The sequence below is a fragment of the Lynx canadensis genome, chromosome E2 (genome assembly GCF_007474595.2).
Source record: "Lynx canadensis isolate LIC74 chromosome E2, mLynCan4.pri.v2, whole genome shotgun sequence".
Taxonomy (NCBI): Eukaryota; Metazoa; Chordata; class Mammalia; order Carnivora; family Felidae; genus Lynx; species Lynx canadensis.
In genome coordinates this window covers 41725897-41747408 of record NC_044317.1, presented here as the reverse complement: position 1 = coordinate 41747408, position 21512 = coordinate 41725897, and the positions used below count along the sequence as shown (strand labels likewise).

Here is a 21512-nt window from a genome sequence, read left to right as displayed (position 1 = left end):
CCAACGGAACCACCCAGGTGCCCATAAGATGACTTTTTAAAGAACATTTTCTTTAGGGGTGCCTGGGTGGCTCAGTTGGTTAAGCATCCGACTTCGGCTCAGGTCATGATCTCGTGGTCCATGAGTTCAAGCCCTGCGTCAGGCTCTGTGCTGACAGCTCAGAGCCTGGAGCCCATTTCAGATTCTGTGTCTCCCTCTCTCTGACCCTCCCCCGTTCATGCTGTGTCTTTCTCTGTCTCAAAAATAAATAAATGTTAAAAAAAAATTTTAAAGAACATTTTCTTTAAAATATATTGGATATTTTATTTTATTTTATTTTATTTTTTTTTTTTTTTAATTTTTTTTTTTCAACGTTTATTTATTTTTGGGACGGAGACAGACAGAGCATGAACGGGGGAGGGGCAGAGAGAGAGGGAGACACAGAATCGGAAACAGGCTCCAGGCTCTGAGCCATCAGCCCAGAGCCCGACGCGGGGCTCGAACTCACGGACCGCGAGATCGTGACCTGGCTGAAGTCGGACGCTTAACCGACTGCGCCACCCAGGCGCCCCTATATTGGATATTTTAGAGAAAATGGCAGTTGGATGTTCCTGTGTGACTGCTGTAGCATGTATTATCCCAGACGCTGTCATTAGTCTCTGAGCAAGGCCAGGTGACATCTGCAAGGACAACAAGGTGACATTTCCTGTAGCTTTTATTTTTTTAAATGAAAGAGAGAGAGAGAGTATGAGCAAACGGGGAGGGACAGAGAGAGGGAGAGAGAGAATCCCAAGCAGGCTCCGTGCGCTCAGCCCAGAGCCTGACATGGGGCTCGAACTCACAAACCGCGAGATCATGACCTGAGCAGAAATCGAGAGTTGGACGCTTAACCAACTGAGCCAGCCAGGAGCCCCTCAGCTTTCAAGTGCTTGATTCAGCCTTCGGATTCTGCACCTAACGATGCTGTTCCACAGGGCCCCCTGTCGGTGTTTTCGGCGAACAAGAAATGGACACCTCCTCGCAGCATTCACTTCACTGTAGAAGAAGGGGATTTGGGGTTCACCTTGAGAGGAAACTCCCCAGTTCAAGTCCACTTCCTGGACCCTTACTGCTCTGCTGCGGTAAGTGTGTGCCACCGTAGATGGGGAGCAAAACTTACTGGTATCTTTGCAAGCAGTCAAACAGGTCAAACAGAAAGAAAGCTGCCCAAACAAATATATCTGGGTGTATGAGTGAATTTAGGGTTCCTCTCTGTAAAAAGACGGACCGTGTGAAAGGCCTCTCATGGGTCTTACTCGCCCAGAGAGCAACAGATTCATGCATGCTGTCTTGAAGCAGACTTATGCAAATACCTGTTTTGTTAATGCACTTGGGAACCGATCCAGGGGTTGGAATGAACAGAACACTGACCTTCATTTAAATCCTGCTGTGTGTAGCTGGCAGGAGCCAAGGAAGGGGATTATATTGTGTCCATTCGAGACGTGGATTGCAAGTGGCTGACGGTGAGCGAGGTCATGAAACTGTTGAAGGGCAAGGGCAAGGATGACGTGGAGATGAAGGTCGTGAGCCTCCTGGACTTCACCTCGTCCATGGTGAGTGCTCACACCCCGACAGGAAACAGCAGCACAGAGTGGGGTTGGTGTGAGTCCAGCCCCAGCTGTGTCAGCAGACCCTCCACCGCCTGCCTGCATCGGTGACCTGCCCCAGACACCCTGGGCCAGAGATCGCTGGAAAACTAAAAAATGCTGTACATAAAAGAACCACTTATTTTTCTGATTAAGTTATTTGTTACGAAAGTCATATGTACTTATGGTAAAAAAAAAAAAAATACTCAAATGCTACAGAAGGGCGCGAGACGATGTGTGGAAGTCCCTCCCCACATGTCAGAGGCAGTGCTGGCTGTTCCCCGTGAGATCTTGGGAAGTGTTTGATGCCTGTGCACATTCACATGTGCAGTTATAGCCTTCGTGCTCCCTCAGCGGGAGGAACCGTGTACATTCTCTTCCACACTTGGTCACATTTAATTATGGGCCTTTGACTCTTCCCTCTATGACAGGGTTCGTTCTTCAGGTGTTGGCAGGGCATCCTGTGTGTAGGCCCTTCCTAGGTGTTGGAGCTCCAGCTAAACCAGGCTGATGAGGTCCCCGCCCCCAGAATGCTGGCCCTAAATAAGCAAATAAGTGGTTGTGATTTTTGACAAGTGTGGTACAGAAAATAAACTGTGTATCGCGACAGAACGATTGGAGGCGGGGAGAGGCTCCTCTAGGCAGGGCTTGCACAGAGACGTGAGTGACAGGGATGAGCCAGCCATTTGAGGAGGCGCGAGAGGAGCATTCTGGGCAGGGGGATCGACAGGTGCAGAGTCCCTGTAGCAGGAAGAGGCTTCTGCTAGAGGAACAGAAAGAAGGCCTCTCAGCTGGAACGTGGTAACAAGGGAGGGAGTGGCAGGAAATGAGATGGGAGGGAGGCAGGGCCCCACCGGCAGTGGTGGGAGTTTGGAAGCCAGTGAGCCTCTCAAGAAAGGGAGTGATGTGTATTTGAGAAGGACATCTGGTTGCCTGGAGGGTGGCCGCAGCGGAAGCTGGCTGTAGCACGTGTGTGGGCCAGCGACGTGAGCACCTTACACTAGGGTGGGTGACGACAGAGGTGGAGGGAGGTGCGTGCCCCTGAGATGTATCTTTGCAGGTAGAGCTGACAGGGGTTTGTAGATGATCTGTGTAGAAAGCGTCGTGGAAAGGAAAATGACCGCTCAGTTTGGGGCTTGAACAAAGGCACCATTTTTTCGTAGTGATGGGGAACGGGGGCCAGGGGCAAGGGAGGTAGAGAAGAGAGAAAACAAAGAGATGTATCTTGAATGTTTCACATGTCAAATGTAGATGTGAAGTAGGCGGCTGGATGTTCAAATCTTCAGTGCAAGGGAGAAAAGTCAGACCTAGAAATATCTGAGAATCACCAACATAGAGATGATATTTAAAGCTGTTCAGAGACTAAATGGAATGGCCCACGAGGGTCTGAGGGTCAAGGACTAATCCACCAGAGACCGCAGGCATCTGGAGGTCAGTTAGAAGAGAAGTGGGAGCAAAGGAAGTTGCGAGGGAGCATTCGGAGAGAGAGGATAAAGAAGTTTCTGGAATCAAGGAGAGAACGGTTGGTTGTGTAGGATACAGTTAAGAGGTGGAGAGGGAGGGAGGCGGAGCTGTGTCTATTATTATTTGGCAGCTGGACAAAAGGACACTTTTCATGGAGAGATGGCAACAGAACTCTGATTATCGAGGGCTGGAGAGTGAATGGATCCTGTGATTCCTTTGATAAGAAACGTCCAGAACAGGCTAATCCACAGAAACACAATGTAGACTAGCGGTTGCCAGGGGTTGGGTGTCAGGGAATGGGGAATAACTACTGATGGGTACAGGGTTACTTTCTGGAGGGCGAGGACACGTTCTGAAATCCCACGGTGGTTCCACAACCCTGAATATGCTCAAAAGCACAGAATGGTGTTAAAGTGGTGAATTTTATGGTACGTGAATTATGTCTCCATTTAAAAATGAAAGAAGATGAAGTCGAGGGACTCAGTGAGCATCTTGGAGAAGGGATCATGAGAAATGGAGTTTTTAGGGGCAGATCCATAGAATTGCAGGACAAGGGATCAGGGTCCCAACCAGAAACAAAAGAAGTTTGTCCAAAAGAAGGATAAATAAAAGAGCTGGGCTCAGGACCAGAGATGTCGTGATGGTGGTGGGGAGTTGCACAGCACAAGACATAGCTGTACAAGGAGAAGGGCTTATCTTTCCATCCTGTAACTGAACCAGGCCCATGAAAGTGCTGAGGTCGGAGTAGAAAAGCAAGGATTCGAGACTCAGACGTGCTGGAATGGACTTCTGGCTTTACTGCCAGTGGAATGACTGACCTTAGGCCTCAGGGAATGGTTCTGAGCTGCAGGAAAATGGGGTGGGGGTGGGGGGCAGTGCCAGCATGGGATGCATTTCCATTCACAATAGGTGTTTAATAACCGTGATAGAGTTATTCTTTTCACCCGCGAGGCCTTAGACAATAGCAACCGAGCGCTGTTTTTAATTGCTTTTGCTTCAAACACAACCAGATAATGAGAGCAATAAAGCCCATGCCCTGGTTGGACTGGTGACCTGCTCCCCCACTCTCTGAATTGTGGGGACCCCCAGCACTCCTCCGTGAAGCGTTATTTGGAATACTACTGATGTAGCAGAGACCCCAGCCCTGGAATCCGGCTCTGTCTGCTACTAACCAGCTGTGTGGCCTTCGGCAGGTTACTACCCTCCTTGTGACTGTTTCCTCATTGGTATAAAGTGGGACGGGTGCAGTGGTTTCAGACTGGGCTCCGTTAATGCTGTGAGTCAGGGGGGTGCCCCAGGAATATTTGGGATGGGCAGTGGGGGGCATGCTGCTGGAGGCCAAGACAAAAAGGGAATGGCAGAAAGGGGGCAGACATTGGGGTGCAATCTGGGAGGGGGACATAGGAAAAAGGGAAGCTTTTCAAAGGCGGTGGTGGTGTAGGTGTATATAGATAACACAGCAAGCCTGTGTGCCAGGAGGCAGGAGTGCAGGAAGGCAGGCACACCCAGAGGGCGGGGGAGATCCAGGCGCACAGGACTGGTCTTCAGGGGCAGATGCTATTAAGGTAACGCAGTATCAGGAGGACGTGTGTGGGGCGTCAGGAGACCTCCAGAAGGAATGAAATTGCTAGGATAATGTAGGAGTGCCAGGGATTGAGGTGCCCAGTAGGGGCTTGGGGACAGGGTTAGAACGCCAAGGGAAGCCAGCTGGCTCAGTGGCTGTTCCCCAGTAACGTGCAGCCATTTGAGTGCAGGCCTGGGGGGAGGCAGAGGGTAGAGTTTCACTAGACTTGGCATTTGTTGGTTGAACTATGGCAGAGGATAGAGGGAATCTGTAAGGCAGTGGTTGTAAAGATGGAAAATGGACTCTAAGCAGGTTAAAGTTGAAAAATGTTTGCAGGCATCACATCTACATCCAGGACGGTTTGTTATTGGTTTTCATTAAAAACAGTGTGTAGTGTGTATGTCTTGTAGAGTATGGAGGGATTAAATGGCAGTTTTATAGATAAGAGGCATCTTCATCCAAAGGAGCCAGACTCCAGAGTGAAAACCCTTCTTTATCGTCCCATCTCTCAAATCCCGATTTCTATTACGAACAGCGTACCCCCCCACTTGAGACATGTTGTATGTATATTTAAAGGCCTGATCCCAGTGCCTGGAACACAGTAGATGTTCAGTAAACACTTGAACTTAGCAACCTCAATGTCAGGCAGACCTTCGAAGCAGGTGATAACCCGCATGGAAGGTTACAGAAAGCAAGGATCTTCAGATGTCTTAAGTGAGCCCTGCGCAATCTTTTAAAAGTTAATAGTAGTGCTCCTGGGTACAGAGTTTCAACTGGGGAAGATGAAAGGGTTCTGGAGACGGTTGGTGGGGATGGCTGAACGACCGTGTGAATGTGCTCCGTGCCACCAAACTGTACCCTTTAATGTGGTTAAAATGGTCAGTTTTGTTATGTATATTTATTTCATCAGTTTAAAAGATAGGGGGAAAAGCTAATTAGCATCTTCACCATGGATTCCAGATGGTCAAGAGAACGGAGTTGATTTACACTGACTAGCATGGACTGAAGTCCAGTGTTCATTAGGTGAAGAAAGCAAGAGGCAGACCGGTGGGTCATGTATTCCTTTTAAGGAAGGACAATGGTCACTAGTATGTGCACGCAATACCTGTATATGAACATTATCTCTAAAAGAATAACAGAAATAGTGGTTATTTCAGGGGAGAGGCCTGGAAGCCAAGGTAGGAGGGATACCTTCTGTTCGGTATATACATTTTCATATTGTTGGCCATGAGCATGTATTACTTTTACAAGTAGAGTAAGAACCTTAAAAAGTGAGTAGTGGTCCCTCGCCTAAATTACTACTAGTGAGTCTATTCCTTAAAAATTGTCCTTGTTTTGGGGTACCTGGGTGGCTCAGTCAGTTGAGCGTCCGACTTCAGCCCAGGTCATGATCACACAGTTTGTGTATTCAAGCCCCACGTCGGGCTCGGTGCTGACAGCTCAGAACCTGGAGCCTGCTTCGGATTCTGTGCCTCCTCTCTCTTTGTCCCTGCCCCACTCACGCTCTGTCTCTCTCCATCTCTCAAAAATGAATAAATGTTAAAAAAATAAAAATAAAAATAAATTGTTCCTGTTTTTAAGAACCTAATCCTATGTAAGTGTTAGTCACCTGGGTTTCAGAATTACATCAGCTTAATTGCCGAGAAGATGCTGTAAGAGCAGAATTTTGCCATCAATTGTTTAGCAGCTGTCTGGAGGATTTCTGACACCATTTTTCTTCTTTCCTATGCGCAGCATAATAAGTGTGCGACATACTCTGTGGGCATGCAGAAAACCTACTCTATGATCTGCTTAGCCATAGACGATGATGACAAAACTGATAAAACCAAGAAAATCTCGAAGAAGCTTTCTTTTTTGAGTTGGGGCACCAACAAGAACAGACAGAAGTCAGCCAGCACCTTGTGCCTCCCGTCGGTTGGGGTTGCGAGGCCTCAGGTCAAGAAGAAGCTCCCCTCGCCCTTCAGCCTTCTCAACTCGGATAGTTCTCTGTACTAACGTGAGCAAACAGAAACGTTCAGGCTCCTAACGCCAACGTCTCTGGTGCTGACCACGCCTTCCTATTTGTGCCACAATAGAAAGTGTCTCAATATTCGCAAATCTCTTTTTCTCACCGGGTAAACTTACAACGGTAGGTCTTCGTGAATGCAAGTCACAAGAAACCTCTAGAAATTTTGGGGGGGGGGGGTGTCACCATATTGCTGCAAGTTATTTATTATATAAAGTATTGTAAATAGAACAGCGCTGAAAATACGGCTATTTTTAATAGCTACAGTTACAGCTTGTTGTTACTATCTGAATTAAAGGGGGTTACCTCTATTGCTGTCCTACTTGTCATCGTGTGCAGGCTTAGGTAATAGATCATTCCTTAACTAAGAATTCAGATGACCCCCCCAATTAAGGCAGGTCAAGGGATTATAATGATTGACTAAGGTAATATAACTCAGAAGTATTCCAAACAACTGCTTCCTAAGGGGAATTTGTGAATCTGAAATGACAAGATTTTATGATTATTTCTACGTAATATGAATGCTATTTCCAGATAAAGTCTAGTGCCAAATTTGTCACAACTTACTAGACAAAAACAAACCGCACAATCTGGGAGCATTGTTGCTTCTAGTTTGATGTCATTAACCAGCTGCTAACACGGTAGCAGTGTTAAACGGGGATGCTATCTACAAGGTAGACGATATACTGTTTGATACTCAAAACATTTTTCTGTTTGTTTAAAGTAGGAAGTACATAATTGTATATTTTAAGAGTCTAAGATGGGTTGGAAACATTTTATCAGGTAAAGGTGTAAATGATTCTAGTTTAAATCTCTGTTTGACTTGTTTTTACCCGTCTATCTCTCTTGCTCACAAGTTGGATGACACCGTGATTCTAGTAAGATTCACGGTTGACATAGTTTAAGTTCTATAGCTAAAAAAAAAAAAAAAAAAAAGCATTGAAATCTATTTTTGAGAATTAATAAGAACTTAAATATTTTCTAGTGTGCAATATCAAAAGGGAAGCAACCACATTTGGGAAAGTGTATCTATCCACTGCTGTTAGGGCCATTTTTGTATAAATATTTAAATAAACATATTCATTTGCCTGAATTAATGTTTTTTAATTTTTTTCCCACTTATATTTCACTCCTCTTTCAAACGGTTTCTACCCTAATGCACAAAATTTTCCTGTTGTTTGTCTTTTTTTTTTAAATAATGACTGACACCACAAAACAGGATTTAGGGAGCTTTCAGGTTATCTCAGCATCTTTGAAAACATATGTGCATCTTTAATTGCATTTATTTGTTGAGTGGCTGATTGTACCTTTTGATCCCCACCACTAGCTCTCCTCTCTGGATGCATCTGCCCCTGCCATTTTCCTTTATATCTTCCCACTGTTGGGCTATACATTTGCAAACACATTCTTTACCCCTCTCATACACACTGGCTTTTTATCTTTAAAAGGGACTTCCAAACTCCAGGCTGTGTTCAGAAGGCATGCTCCGTGGCTATAAACAAACTGTAGCTACCAGGAAGGGGGAAGGAGGGTGGGAGGGAAGGGAAAGGAAGGAAAAAAAAGGCAGTACAACTGTTTGTTTACACTGGCAGCACCCTCAAAACATAGTGATATTAAGACTAGACTGGAAGAACACTGGGCCTGTCACCAGGAACAAGAGGCTTATGGTACACAGCATAGTGCTTCATTGTAGGTTTGTTTCCTTTAGAAGGTCACTTCTACCTTCTGAAACTTGATTAGACTTTTCCAAGCTAGACAAGGTCAAGGTCATATGTTAAAATCTGCCCAGGCTGGCTTTTTGCTGAATTTGAGAGTCCCAATTTAAACTCTTTTAGGAAGATCCCCATGGGCTCTCTCCCTCTCTCTCTCTCTCTTTTTTTAAAGACTTTATTTTTAAGTACTCTCTACATCCAACGTGGGACTCGAACTCACAACCCTGAGATCAGGATTGGCATGCTCTACCCGTGAGCCAGCAGGTGCCCCCCAATGGGCCCTCTTTCACTAGCAGGATGAGAGCCGTGCTACCTAGAGCCCACTAACTCCACTATCTTAAACGCCTGAACCCAGAGAACAGGGCAGGGCAACTGGCAGCTTCCATTCAGGCCTCACCTCATCTTTCATTAGTTGCAGTGAAAGGAGATTTCTTTGTTCTCAACTTTTAAATATGCAAAGAAAACAAGATGCTGTAGCTCCTGGCTGCGGGAAGAGCCGTCACCTGGGCTGTGTGAAGAAGGCATGAATGTGCTGTGCCACTGCCTGTCCCACCACTGGCTCTAGTTCTCTGATGGAAGCATTACTGAGTTGCTGGAGACTTGGGAACTTCTGAAGCAGAAGAGGGGCTTTAACTTTTCCAACTCCTGGGATCTGCTGCACAGTTCGAAGGAGGGATAGCTCAGGCATCAGAGTCCGTTTCTTACTGAGGAAAGGGTTCTTACTGGGCTCTTTGGTTTGTTCTTGAACCTAATCAGAAAGTAAAGGAAAAGCATGTGAGCACCCTCTAGAGGACTGGCAGTTCTCTTAAAGGTTGATAGAAATTTAGTTTTACTTTTTTTCCATTTGGTTCAGTTTGACTTACCACTACAAATGTTTTCATATACCACAAATCTAATTTTTCAGACATAAAAGATTATTATTTTTGCAAATTTTTTTTTTTTTTTTTGAGAGAGAGAAAGAACACAAGCAGGGGAGGGGACAACAAGAGAAGGAGAGAGAGAATCCCAAGCAGGGTCCACACTGCCAGCACAAAGCTTGACACGAAGCTTGAACTCATGAACCATGAGATCATGACCTGAGCTGAAATCGAGTCTGATACTTAACCGACTGAGCGACCCAGGCGCCCCAGAAAAATTACTGAAAAATAAACCATATTAAGTACACAAAGGAGTAAGAGATAAAAATTTATTAAAATTTAAACTTTCAGGGGGAGGAGCCAAGATGGCAGAACAGCATCGGAAGTTTTTTGTATGTCTTGCGTCCATGAAATACAGCCAGACCAACGCTAAACCATCCTGCACACCTAGAAAACTGATCTGAGGATTAACAGAACAATCTGCACAACCTGAACCACAGAATTCAGCAGTACTCACTCTAAACATCAATGGACTCAATGCTCCAATCAAAAGACATAGGGTAACAGAATGCATAAGAAAACAAGATCCATCTCTGCTGTTTACAAGAGACCCACTTTAGACCTAAAGACACCTTCAGATTAAAAATAAGGGGATGGAGAACTATCTATCATGCTAATGGTCAACAAAAGAAAGCCAGAGTAGCCATACTTCTATCAAGACACCCTAGACTTTCAAATAAAGACTGTATCAAGTGATGAAGAAGGGCATTATATCATAATTAAGGGGTCTATCCACCAAGAAAACCTAACAATTGTAAACATTTATGCACCAAATGTGGAAGCACCCAAATATATAAATCAATTAATCACAAACATAACGAAACTCATTGATAGTAATACCATAATGGTAGGAGACTTCAACACCCAACTCACAGCAATGGACAGATCATCTAATCAAAAAATCAACAAGGAACCAATGGTTTTGAGTGACACACTGGACCAGATGGACTTAACAGATATATTCACAACATTTCATCCTAAAGCAGCAGAATATATATTCTTCTCCAGTGCACATGGAACGTTCTCCAGAATAGACCACATATACTGGGACACAAATCAGCCCTCAGCAAGTACAAAAAGATCGAGATCATACCGTGCATATTTTCAGACCACAACGCTATGAAACTTGAAATCAACCACAAGAAAAAATTTGGAAAGGTAACAAATACTGGAGACTAAATAACATCCTACTAAAGAATGAATGGGCCAACCAAGAAGTTAAAGAGGAAATTAAAAAGTTCACGGAAGCCAGTGAAAATGATAACACAACCCAAAACCTCTGGGACGCAGGAAAGGCGGTCATACAAGAAATAGCAATCCAGGCCTTCCTAAAGAAGGAAGAAAGATCTCAGATATACAACCTAACCTTATGCCTTAAAGAACTGGAAAAAGAACAGCAAATAAAACCCAAAACCAGCAGAAAACAGGAAATAATAAAGGTTAGAGCAGAAATTAATGCTATGAAAACCAAAAAAACAGTAAAACAGATCAATGAAACCAGAAGCTGGTTCTCGGAAAGAATTAACAAAATTGATAAACCACTGGCCAGTTTGATCAAAAAGAAAAAGGAAAGGACCCAAATAAAATCAAGAATGAAAGAGGAGAGATCACAACCAACACAGCAGAAATAAAAACAATAGTAAGAGAATATTATGAGCAATTATATGCCAATAAAATGGGCAATCTGGAAGAAATGGACAAATTCCTAGAGACATATACACTACCAAAACTGAAACAGGAAGAAACAGAAAATTTGAACAGACCCATAACCAGGAAAGAAATTGAATTAGTAATCAAAAATCTCCCAAAAAACAAGAGTCTAGGGCCAGATGGCTTCCCAGGGGAATTCTACCAAACATTTAAGAAAGAGTTAACACTTATTCTCTTGAAGCTGTTCCAAAAAATAGAAATGGAAGGAAAACTTCCAAACTCTGTCTATGAGGCCAGCATTACCTTGATTCCAAAACCAGACTGAGACCCCACTAAAAAGGAGAACTACAGACCAATTTCCCTGATGAACATGGATGCAAAAATCCTCAACAAGATATCAGCCAACTGGATCCAACAATACATTAAAAAAATTATTCACCACGACCAACTGGGATTTATACCTGGGATGCAGGGCTGGTTCAGTATCTGCAAAACAATTCACATGATTCATCACATCAGTAAAAGAAAGGACAAGAACCATATGATCCTCTCAATAGATGCAGAGAAAGCATTTGACAAAATACAGCATCCTTTGTTGATAAAAACCCTCAAGAAAGCAGGGATAGAAAGATCATACCTTGAGTTCATATATGAACGGCCCAATGCTAATATCATCCTCAATGGGGAAAAACTGAGAACTTTCCCCCTGAGGTCAGGAACAAGACAGGGATGTCCACTCTAGCCACTGTTATTCAACATAGTATTGGAAGTCTTAGCCTCTGCAATCAGACAACACAAAGAAATAAAAGGCATCCAAATCAGCCAGGACGAGGTCAAACTTTCACTCTTTGCAGATGACATGATACTCTATATGGAAAACCCAAAATTTTCCACCAAAAAACTGCTAGAACTGATTCATGAATTCAGCAAAGTTGCAGGATATATAAAATCAAAGCACAGAAATCAGTTGCATTCCTATTCACCAACAATGAAGCAACAGAAAGAGAAATCAAGGAATCAATCCCATTTACAATTGCACCAAAAACATAAAATACCTAGGAATAAATGTAACCAAAGAGGTGAAAAATCTATACACTGAAAACTATAGAAAGCTTATGAAAGAAACTGAAGAAGACACAAAAAAATGGAAAAAGATTCCATGCTCCTGGATAGGAAGAATAAATATTGTTAAAATGTCAATACTACCCAAAGCAATCTACATATTCAATGCAATCCCTATCAAAATAACACCAGCATTCTTCACAGAGCTAGAACAAATAATCCTAAAATTTGTATGGAACCAGAAAAGGCCCCGAATAGCCAAAGCAATCTTGAAAAAGAAAACTAAAGTAGGAGGCATCACAATCCTGGACTTCAAGCTATACTACAAAGCTATAATCATCAAGACAGTATGGTACTGGCACAAGAACAGACACTTGGATCAATGGAACAGAATAGTGAACCCTGATATGGACCCACAAACATATGGCCACCTAATCTTTGACAAAGCAGAATATCCAATGGAATATCCAATGGAATAAAGCTGTCTTTATTCCATTTTGTCTCTTCAGCAAGTGGTGCTGGGAAAACTGGACAGCGACATGCAGAAGAATGAACCTGGACCACTTTCTTACACCATACACAAAAATAAACTCAAAATGGATGAAAGACCTCAATGTAAGATAGGAAGCCATCAAAATCCTTCAGAAAGCAGGCAAAAACCTCTTTGATCTTGGCCGCAGCAACTTCTTACTCAACACGTCTCCAGAGGCAAAGGAAACAAAAGCAAAAATGAACTACTGGGACCTCAACAAAATAAAAAGTTTCCGCACAGCAAAGGAAACAATCAGCAAAACTAAAAGGCAACCGAAAGAATGGGAGAAGATACTTGCAAATGACATATCAGATAAAGGGTTAGTACCCAAAATCTATAAAGAACTTATCAAACTCAACACCCAAAAAACAAATAACCCAGTGAAGAAATGGGCAAAAGACATGAATAGACACTTCTCCAAAGAAGACATCCCCATGGCCAACCGACACGTGAAAAAATGTTCAACATCACACATCATCAGGGAAATACAAATCAAAACCACAATGAGACACCACCTTACACCTGTCAGAATGGCTAACATTAACAACTCGGGAACAACAGATGTTGTTGGTGCAGCCACTCTGGAAAACAGTATGGACATTCCTCAAAAAACTAAAAATAGAACTACCCTATGACCCAGCAATTGCACTACTAGGTATTTATCCACGGGATACAGGTGTGCTGTTTCGAAGGGACACATGCACCCCCATGTTTATAGCAGCACTATCGACAATAGCCAAAGTATGGAAAGAGCCCAAATGTCCATCAATGGATGATGGACAATGGAAGGTGTGTTTACACACACACACACACACACACACACACTGGAGTATTACTCGGCAATCAAAAAGAATGAAATCTTGCCATTTGCAACTACGTGGATGGAACTGGAGGGTATTATGCTAAGTGAAATTAGTCAGAGAAAGACAAATATGTGACTTTACTCATATGAGGACTTTAAGAGACCAAACAGATGAACATAACGGAAGGGAAACAAAAGTACTATAAAAACAGGGAGGGGGACAAAACAGAAGAGACTTAAATATGGAGAACAAACAGAGGGTTCCTGGAGGGGTTGTGGGAGGGGGGATGAACTAAATGGATAAGGCACATTAAGGAATCTACTCCTGAAATCATTGTTGCACTATATGCTAATTTGGATGTAAATTAAAAAAAAAAATTAAATTAAAAAAACTTAAACTTTCAGAATGCTTAGGATAAAGCAATGAAAACATACTCTTGAGGAGCTCAAACATCTTCCTATCGTTCACTAATAAACGATTCAGTTGTATGGGATTAAATTAAACCTAAACTGGACCTGCTTGATACAGGACCGGGAGAAATCTTGTCTGTCAAAGAAGAAACCCAGTCTTCAGTTAGCAATGGATACAGGAAGGCAGACAATAGCATCCCATCAAGGGAAGAACAATGAAGGAGGGCATGTGGCACAGATGGAAGAGGGCTCTGTGAACTACCCGGGGCTGCCTACATTATTTCAATTCGGTTCTCAACCCTGGCTACACATCAAAAGGGAAATTTAAAATCAATGACACAACAAAAATTGATGCTCAGGACCCACCCTGACATTCTGATTTTTAATTGGTCTGAAGTAAGGCTCACGTATCACTGTTTTTAAAAAACTTTCCCAGGAGGAGTGCCTGGGTGGCTCAGTTGGTTAAATGTCTGACTTTGGCTCAGGTCATGATCTCACGTTCATGGGTTAAGCACACCCATCATGCTGTCTGCCAAAAGCTGGGAGCCTGCAGCGTCTCCCTCTCTCTCTCTGCCCTTCCCCTGCTTGTGCACTATCAAAAATAAATAAATGTTAAAAAAACAATTTTTTTTTAAGTTTCCCAGGAAATTCTTGGGCGCCTGAGTGGCTCGGTTACGCGTGGGACTTCGGCTCAGGTCATGATCTCACAGTTTGTGAGTTCAAGCCCTGCATAGGGCTCTCTGCAGTCAGCACAGAGTCCGCTTTGGATTCTGTCTCTCAAAAAATAAATAAACATTAAAAGCTTCCCAGGAAATTCTAAAGTACAGCCAAGTCGAAATAGTACAGCCAAGCTGAATAATCAGGGAGGACAATGGAGAACCAGGCTTAAAAAAAAAAAAAAAAAAAAAAAAAAAAAAAGGATCATGTGCTTCTGGCTGCAGTTGACCAAGGGTGAATAAGGATTCCTTTAGACTGGATTGATGGATGGCAACCGTAACAAGGGCAGCACCTAGAGTAAAAGATCCAGGAAGGTCAGGTGATAGTCTGTAAGGCAGCGTTCCTGCAGAGGAGTGGGAATCAGTACTTACTAACTGGATAATAAGGCAGGACGCTTCCATCTGGCTGGTCACTGGAAGCAACACCATCCCAAGGTCCAGCACAGTAAACTTCTGTATGGCCGAGAAGTACTGTTCACTCATCTGCGTTTTCTCAACGATCACGATCCCTTGAAGATTACTGGACTTCAGAGGAAGAAAAAAACAGTAAACCACTGTGTAACAAAACTACCTTGGGAGTTTAAGAAAACTCCCAGTCCAAGAGTGCTTGGAATGGCCAATGGTTTTATATAAATTATTCCAAAGGAGGGGGGTGGGGGAGGCAGGTGGAAGTCAATTTTCAATTTCAGCTTCTTCCACTCAGTACTTACATTTCTAACCTGAACAAGCCTCTTTCTGTAGCCATTTCCTGCCACCAAATCAGCTTCGGTGACATAAAGAATGCAAGATCTGCTTGACACGTAAAAATCTACCGGTGTCAGGCCATCCTCAAAAACGATTTTAATTTTCCCTTAGAACATAGACAAGAAAAATGACTTCCGTGAGCGCTGGGCGAAAGGCGACAGTAGGTAGGACGTTTTTAAAAAGTTTAGAAGAGGGCTTTTGCACAGGGCAGCCCACCGACCTTGCATCCCCTGCAGGAGCTTCGATCCGCGCCATTTCGTGTTGGCCACAATATGCCCAAAAGGCACGTGCATGGGACCTGTGCCCTCAGGCGCGTTCCTAGCCATCGGCTGTCTCGATCTGATAAAAAAACAAAACAAAACAAAACAAAAAAAACAAAAAACAGAAGACGGAATTTGAGCTGGCTTTCCTGCACACGGCCCCACGTTCCACTCAAAGCCGGGACCTCTTTGGCAGGAGCCCATCTGCACTGTTCTTTAAAAGACTGGATTATTTCCCAAAATCTAAAACCCAGGAGATTCCTGTCTTGGTAGCCGCCTCCCTCAATCCCGTCACCTCCTGGGTCCTGATACCCCCGCTCCGTCTGGGTGGTGGCTCCTCAGTCCGGTCCTGGGCGGGGGCCGAGCCCAGCTAGACCCCACCTCAACCACAACCAGAGGATGCGGCACCTTTACTTGCTGCGCGCCACTTCCGGGTTCTCTTCGGTGAGCGGACCAGTTTTTCATCTTGCCCGCCCTCCGCCTCCCACGGCGTCGGATAAGCTATGGCGTCAAAGATCGACATCTGATCCGACCAATAAGAGAACGGACTACGCACTGTTTCCACCCCGGAGAGCATTTGAACGGGGACGACTGGTTGCCAAGAGCGACGGGTGCGGAGTAACCTTGGCTATGATTGGTCGAAGAGAAAGCAAAGCCAATGGAGGATGACGTTGTTGCAAAGTGCATTGCGTAGAAATAGCGTCTGAGGCTAGGCCCGCGGGAGGGGCACAAGTTCTAGGGAGCGGCCCTCGTTTGTGAAGGTATCTGCACGTCCATCCAGCCCTGGTCCGGCCCCTCCCCGCAGCAAGGATGCTCCTGGGGTTTCGCAGAGGCCGCAAGAGCCAGTTTGTAAGTAGACCCCGGTAGCTTGGAGTTAAGAGGGAACGGCTTGGGATTGGCCTGAGGTTGAAGCCAGGTAGCAGCACTAAAGGAAATGGTTTTCCTTTCGAGAAGCCCTGATTTTTTGTGTTCGAAAGCATCCTCTATCCCAGGGTCGGCCTCAGTCAGACTGGAGCCGCCTTGTCTCCCTTGCAACTTTTGCTCCGGTGTCTGGGAGCACTCCTGCCGGCACAGACTTACTCTACTACTGAAAATTCCCCAATGGGAAGTCGTTCTTAAGATTCCTCCCTCCACTCCCCACCGCGCACATCCATCAGCCAAGTTCCATAGATTCCACCCACCAAACATATCTTCTGGCTGCTGTTTCCGCCTCCACCCCGGTTTCCAGCATTTGTCTGGACCGCTGCAGCAGCTCCTCGCTATTTCTGTTTCCAGTCTTGCTCTTCATCTAGGTCTGTTCTCCACCAGGCAGCCAGAGGCGTTCTTTTAAAACGGACATCTGATCGTGCTAACTGCCCTCCTTAAAACCCATTGCTCCTCATCCTCCCCGCCGCTGTCCCCCCCCCCCCCCCCCGCACGCTCCAGCCATTTCTTCTGTTCCTTCAGGCCTTTGCCTTTGCTGTTCCTTCTGCCTGGAATGCTTCCTTCCAAAACTTATCACTCTGTCAGTGTAGGCTCATACTCCCAATTTCATGCCTCCCACTGCCTGATTAGTCTTTCAAGGGACCAATTTCAGTGGGTGCTCCTCGCTAGGGCACAGGTTCTCCTTAGTCACATATAAAAACTCTTAAGTGGGAACAATCCCCACTCTTACTACCAGCCCATTCTTCTAGCCTCCCCTTCTCAGAGGCTTCTGCATTTGCTGTATTCCAGCAAACTGGATTATTTGTTATTTCTAGAACACAGCCACTAATGTCTTGCTTCTTTCCATTGTTCATGCTGTTCCCTATTCCTAGAATACTTTTCCATTTCATTTCCCACATGTGAGAGCAATGGCCATCTTTGATGACCCAATCTAAATGCCTCTGTGATTTTCTCCAATGGGAAGAGGTCCCCGTGCTGACCTCCAGACCTGAAGGAGCCCTTCCCTCCCTGTGCCGCCACAGCACCAAATTTGTCTTTACCTTTCCCTTGGCACATCCCATAATTCTCTGTTACATAATAAGTACTTGGGTGCCTTCCCTCTACACTCTATTACCTTGAGGATGAAGACAAGTTTTCTTCATTGCAGTCCTGGTGTTTCACCTCTAGTAGGTGTGAATGAATGACTAGTGCCTAGAAAGTGAAGACTGGGTTATACTCAGAAACTTCTGGGGGTGCCTTGGTGGCTCACTTGGTTAAGTGTCCAACTCTGATTTCGGCTCAGGTCATGATCTCATGGTTCCTGAGTTCAAGCCCCACATCGGGCTCTGCACTGCCAGTGCTTGGGATTCTCTCTCTCTCTCCTGTCTCTCTGCCCCTACCCCACTGGCTCTGTCTCTCTCTCTCAAAATAAATAAATAAATAAACCTAAAAAAAAAAAAAAACCTTCTGAATAATTGCCAGTTGTCTAAAGCCAGATTCTCTGATTTTCATTGTGCATAGGAACTAGTTTTCATTATTCTGCATCTTTTTAAAATTTTTTTTAATTTTATGTTTATTTTTGAGAGAGAGAGAGAGAGAGAGAGAGAGAGACAGAGCATGAGCAGGGGAGGGGCAGAGAGAGAGGGAGACACAGAATCTGAAGCAGGCTCCAGGCTTTGAGCTGTCAGCACAGAGCCTGACGTGGGGCTCGAACCCATGAATGGTGAGATTGTGACCTGAGTCAAAGTCGGATGCTTAACCGACTGAGCCACCCAGGTGCCCCCAATTATTCTGCATCTTTGAGATAAACTAAAATCTTTCTTAAGCTTCTACCAGATGTTGAGTAAGGAGGGAAGTGCTTGAGTTCCAGGGTGATAAAGACAAGAAGATTGCCTGCTCTCAAGAAGCTTCCATTCTGCGGGGGGCAGTAAGTGAGGGACTAGAGTCATCGGGGGTCATGCTGTGAGACAAGTGGAGTTCTAAAGAGTGATTCTGAGGGATTGTCAGGGAGGCCCCTCTGAGAAGGGAAAGACAAGAGGACCCCCACAATGGGCAGCTGCAGTATATTCTCTGGGTGGGCATGCTTACCTGGCCAGGTGGGTTCCTGGTGGGATTTGATCCCTGGGTGGCCAGTGCAGGTTTCTTCTCTTAGGCCCAAGGAGGGGTGGTGACGGGACCCGGGCGATCCCATACACCAGTGACCCAGCCAGGTTTCATTTGTGCAGAAACACATCATCCATGGCCTCCTACCTGCAGCCAGCATCGCACCGAAGCCAGCTGTGCCCCGCACACCTCCTCCCCGCAGTCCCAACCCTTCTCCAGAGAGACCAAGGTGAGTCTCAGGTGAGCAGGCATTGAGGTCACTCTTGTGCCCAGCTGCCAAGTGGTAGGTCCTGGAACTGTTGAAACTGGTAAGAAAATCACAAGTAGGGCCATTAGATTCATGTCCTTCAAAGTGTTTATCATGGTTCCATAATGAAGCACTTAATATGGTTTCTGTGGGATGATGGTCTATCCTTTTCAAGTGCGTGGAGTTCGGACATTTCATAATTGAATGCAATTAGTACTTTTCCAAATATAAAGCTTTAAAGCCCAAGCTCATAGGATGCTGAAAGGAATTTGAATTATGCACGTAATTATTCTTTTGAAGCACAAGTTTGCCTTTTAAAAGAACTGATTTTGGGGGCGCCTGGGTGGCTCAGTCTGTTAAGCATCCAGCTCTTGGTTTTGGCTCAGGTCGTGATCTCACAGTTCATGAGTTCGAGCCCTCATTGGGCTCTGCACTGATAACATGGAGCCTGCTTGGGATATTCTCTTTCTCTCTCTGTCCCTCCTCCGCTCGTGTACTCTCTCTGTCTCAAAATAAATAAATAAACATTAAAAAAATAAATAAAAGAGCTGATTTGGGGGAAAGAAGGAGAAATGTGTTCACTCTCCAGGGCCTGGGATTCCCCCATTTCCAGTGCTTCTAACACCAGAGAACTGATTTTCTTTTATACCTAAGACCCCTGCCTGTGCCTTCTAAGGGTTTAGACACAGGAGAATTTTAGACTATTTTTTTGTCCCTAAAAAACGTGAATACGTGGCTTGGCTTTCCAGTGAATCGGCAGTGAGAACCTTTGTTTGAGTGTTCCTTGAAACTAGAATATTGTATGCCTGGTGAGAAAAAACACTTTGAAATATTTTTAGTGTTTGTTTCTTCCTTAAGTACCATGTTGTTAACACGAGTAGCCATTTATTAGTGTTTACTCTTGCCGAGGACTGTTGCAAGTGCTTCAAAAGCATTATTTCATTCCATCCTCAACAAGGCTTTGGCACATTTGGCATATGTCTACATTTTTTAAAAATTAAAGAATGGCGTTCAGATTAAACTTAGGTGTTATTGTGCTTCACATGTAGTGTTACAGTGAAGTAAGCAGTTGTTACTGTTGTCATACATTTTAATTTTTTTTAAGTTTATTTATTTTGGGGGGGCAGGAGAGGGACAGAGAGAGAGGGAGAGAGAGAATCCCAAGCGCTGCCAGCACAGAGCCCAGTGCGGGGCTCAGACTCACCGAACTGCAAGATCATGACCTGAGCCGAAATCAAGAGTTGGACACTTAACCTACTGAGCCACCACCCAGGCACCCCAGTGATACATTTTAAATCTGTGTTATAGATTTAATCTGTGTTATAAGCCCCGCAATATATATATGTTATAGATTTAATCTGTGTTATAAGCCCCGCAATATATGATTACTATTTTTGCCTTAAACAGTCTTTTATCTTTATTAAATCGGTTTTACTGAGGTGTAATGAACATTTAATAAACAGTACACATATGACATGTTTACACGCACAAAACCATCATTGCAGGAGGCAGCCATCTTGCTCTTGCCGCGTGCTGTTGTTGGAGGACCCTCCCGGCTTCAGGTTTACCAACAGCATGAATCAAGAAAAGTTAGCCAAACTTCAGGCTCAGGTCCGGATAGGGGGCAAGGGTACAGCTCGCAGAAAGAAGAAGGTGGTACATAGAACAGCTACAGCTGATGACAAAAAACTTCAGAGTTCTCTAAAAAAACTGGCTGTGAATAATATAGCTGGTATTGAAGAGGTGAACATGATTAAAGACGATGGGACAGTTAGTTATTCATTTCAACAATCCCAAAGTCCAAGCTTCCCTTTCTGCTAACACCTTTGCAATTACTGGTCATGCAGAAGCCAAACCAATCACAGAAATGCTTCCTGGAATATTAAGTTGGCTTGGTGCTGACAGCTTAAAAAGTCTTAGGAAGTTAGCTGAACAGTTCCCTCGGCAAGTGTTGGATAGCAAAGCACCAAAACCAGAAGACATTGATGAGGAGGAGGAGGAGGAGGAGGAGGATGTTCCAGATCTCGTAGAAAATTTTGATGAGGCATCAAAGAATGAAGCTAACTAAAAAATTTTTTCTGGTGTTTGGAAGCTGGCATGGACTAGATTTAACAAATCAGCTATGTGGTTCCAAAGTTTTACAGACGTGGAGAACATCAATTGTTACTAGTTCGGTAATATAAATATTTTGTATATTAATAATGCTGTTTGTTCAGCATTTTTCGGTCATTTGATTTTGCATTTTGCACTTCCTCCCAGGATCTATTCTTTTGGTCAAAATACGAAGTATTGGTGCAGTTTGAGGGTGTTTTGGTGTTTGATTCTCAGTTTTTTGTTTTGTTTTTTGTTGGAGTATTTTTGGTGTGTGTATGTGTATGTATGCGTGTGGGGGTGTGTGTATACAGTGGAGAGCAAATTGGAAAACAGTTCTATTTATCCTTCTTCCCCCAGTAGAAATAAAACAAATCTTTACATTTGAAAAAAAAAAACATCATTGCAATCAAGATAATAAATATATCCATGGTCCCCTAAGGTTCCCTCATGCCCCTTTGTGATTCCTCCCTCCTTGTCCTCCTCTCTCACATCCCCTGCCTCTGCCCAGTCTACCCTCACCCCCGAGCCCAGGCAGCCACTGCTCTGCTTTCTGTCACATGAGGTTAGTCTGCATTTTCTAGAATTCTATGTACATGGAATTACACAAGATAATCATGCCAGCTTCTTTTTTTTTTTTTTCAACGTTTATTTATTTTTTGGGGGACAGAGAGAGACAGAGCATGAACGGGGGAGGGGCAGAGAGAGAGGGAGACACAGAATCG

At 44.3% G+C, this 21512-nt stretch overlaps 4 protein-coding genes across 11 annotated transcripts in view; 3 read left to right on the top strand and 1 right to left on the bottom strand.

Moving 5' to 3' along the window:
* RHPN2 (rhophilin Rho GTPase binding protein 2) overlaps nucleotides 1-7730 on the top strand; it is a 62489-nt gene extending 54759 nt beyond the window's left edge. Inside the window, exons 14-16 of the mRNA XM_030297320.2 lie at nucleotides 954-1100; nucleotides 1416-1571; nucleotides 6367-7730. Coding sequence (XP_030153180.2) covers nucleotides 954-1100; nucleotides 1416-1571; nucleotides 6367-6627 — 564 coding nt within the window. The 3' untranslated portion in view covers nucleotides 6628-7730. The remainder of the gene's footprint in view (nucleotides 1-953; nucleotides 1101-1415; nucleotides 1572-6366) is intronic.
* A 172-nt stretch (nucleotides 7731-7902) lies between these two features.
* Nucleotides 7903-15917, bottom strand: FAAP24 (FA core complex associated protein 24). Of its 6 annotated transcripts, none has more exons than XM_030297639.1 (5): nucleotides 15852-15917; nucleotides 15404-15522; nucleotides 15150-15289; nucleotides 14812-14964; nucleotides 7903-9097 (listed from the first exon to the last, which is right to left on the bottom strand). In XM_030297639.1, exons 2-5 carry the CDS (start codon nucleotides 15507-15509, stop codon nucleotides 8849-8851), a joined length of 648 nt encoding a protein of 215 aa, XP_030153499.1. In that variant the 5' UTR covers nucleotides 15510-15522; nucleotides 15852-15917; the 3' UTR covers nucleotides 7903-8848. The 6 variants fall into 6 exon arrangements, with proteins under 6 accessions (XP_030153499.1, XP_030153497.1, XP_030153498.1 ...); XM_030297637.1 differs by having other exon boundaries at nucleotides 15739-15873; XM_030297638.1 differs by having other exon boundaries at nucleotides 15756-15873.
* Nucleotides 15918-16141: 224 nt separating this feature from the next.
* The window catches only part of CEP89 (centrosomal protein 89), a 73407-nt gene continuing 68036 nt past the window's right edge, over nucleotides 16142-21512 (top strand). The window contains exons 1-2 of one of the 3 annotated variants that reach the window (XM_030297632.2): nucleotides 16142-16292; nucleotides 18572-18678. In XM_030297632.2, coding sequence (XP_030153492.1) covers nucleotides 16254-16292; nucleotides 18572-18678 — 146 coding nt within the window. In that variant the 5' untranslated portion in view covers nucleotides 16142-16253. The remainder of the gene's footprint in view (nucleotides 16293-18571; nucleotides 18679-21512) is intronic. The other 2 variants (XM_030297634.1, XM_030297635.1) reach the window with 2 other exon arrangements.
* Nucleotides 20207-20866, top strand: LOC115502361 (transcription factor BTF3 homolog 4-like). Its single transcript, XM_032591516.1, is given in 2 exon segments — nucleotides 20207-20469; nucleotides 20471-20866. Coding segments are annotated over 2 exon segments (492 nt in total). The 5' UTR covers nucleotides 20207-20271; the 3' UTR covers nucleotides 20765-20866.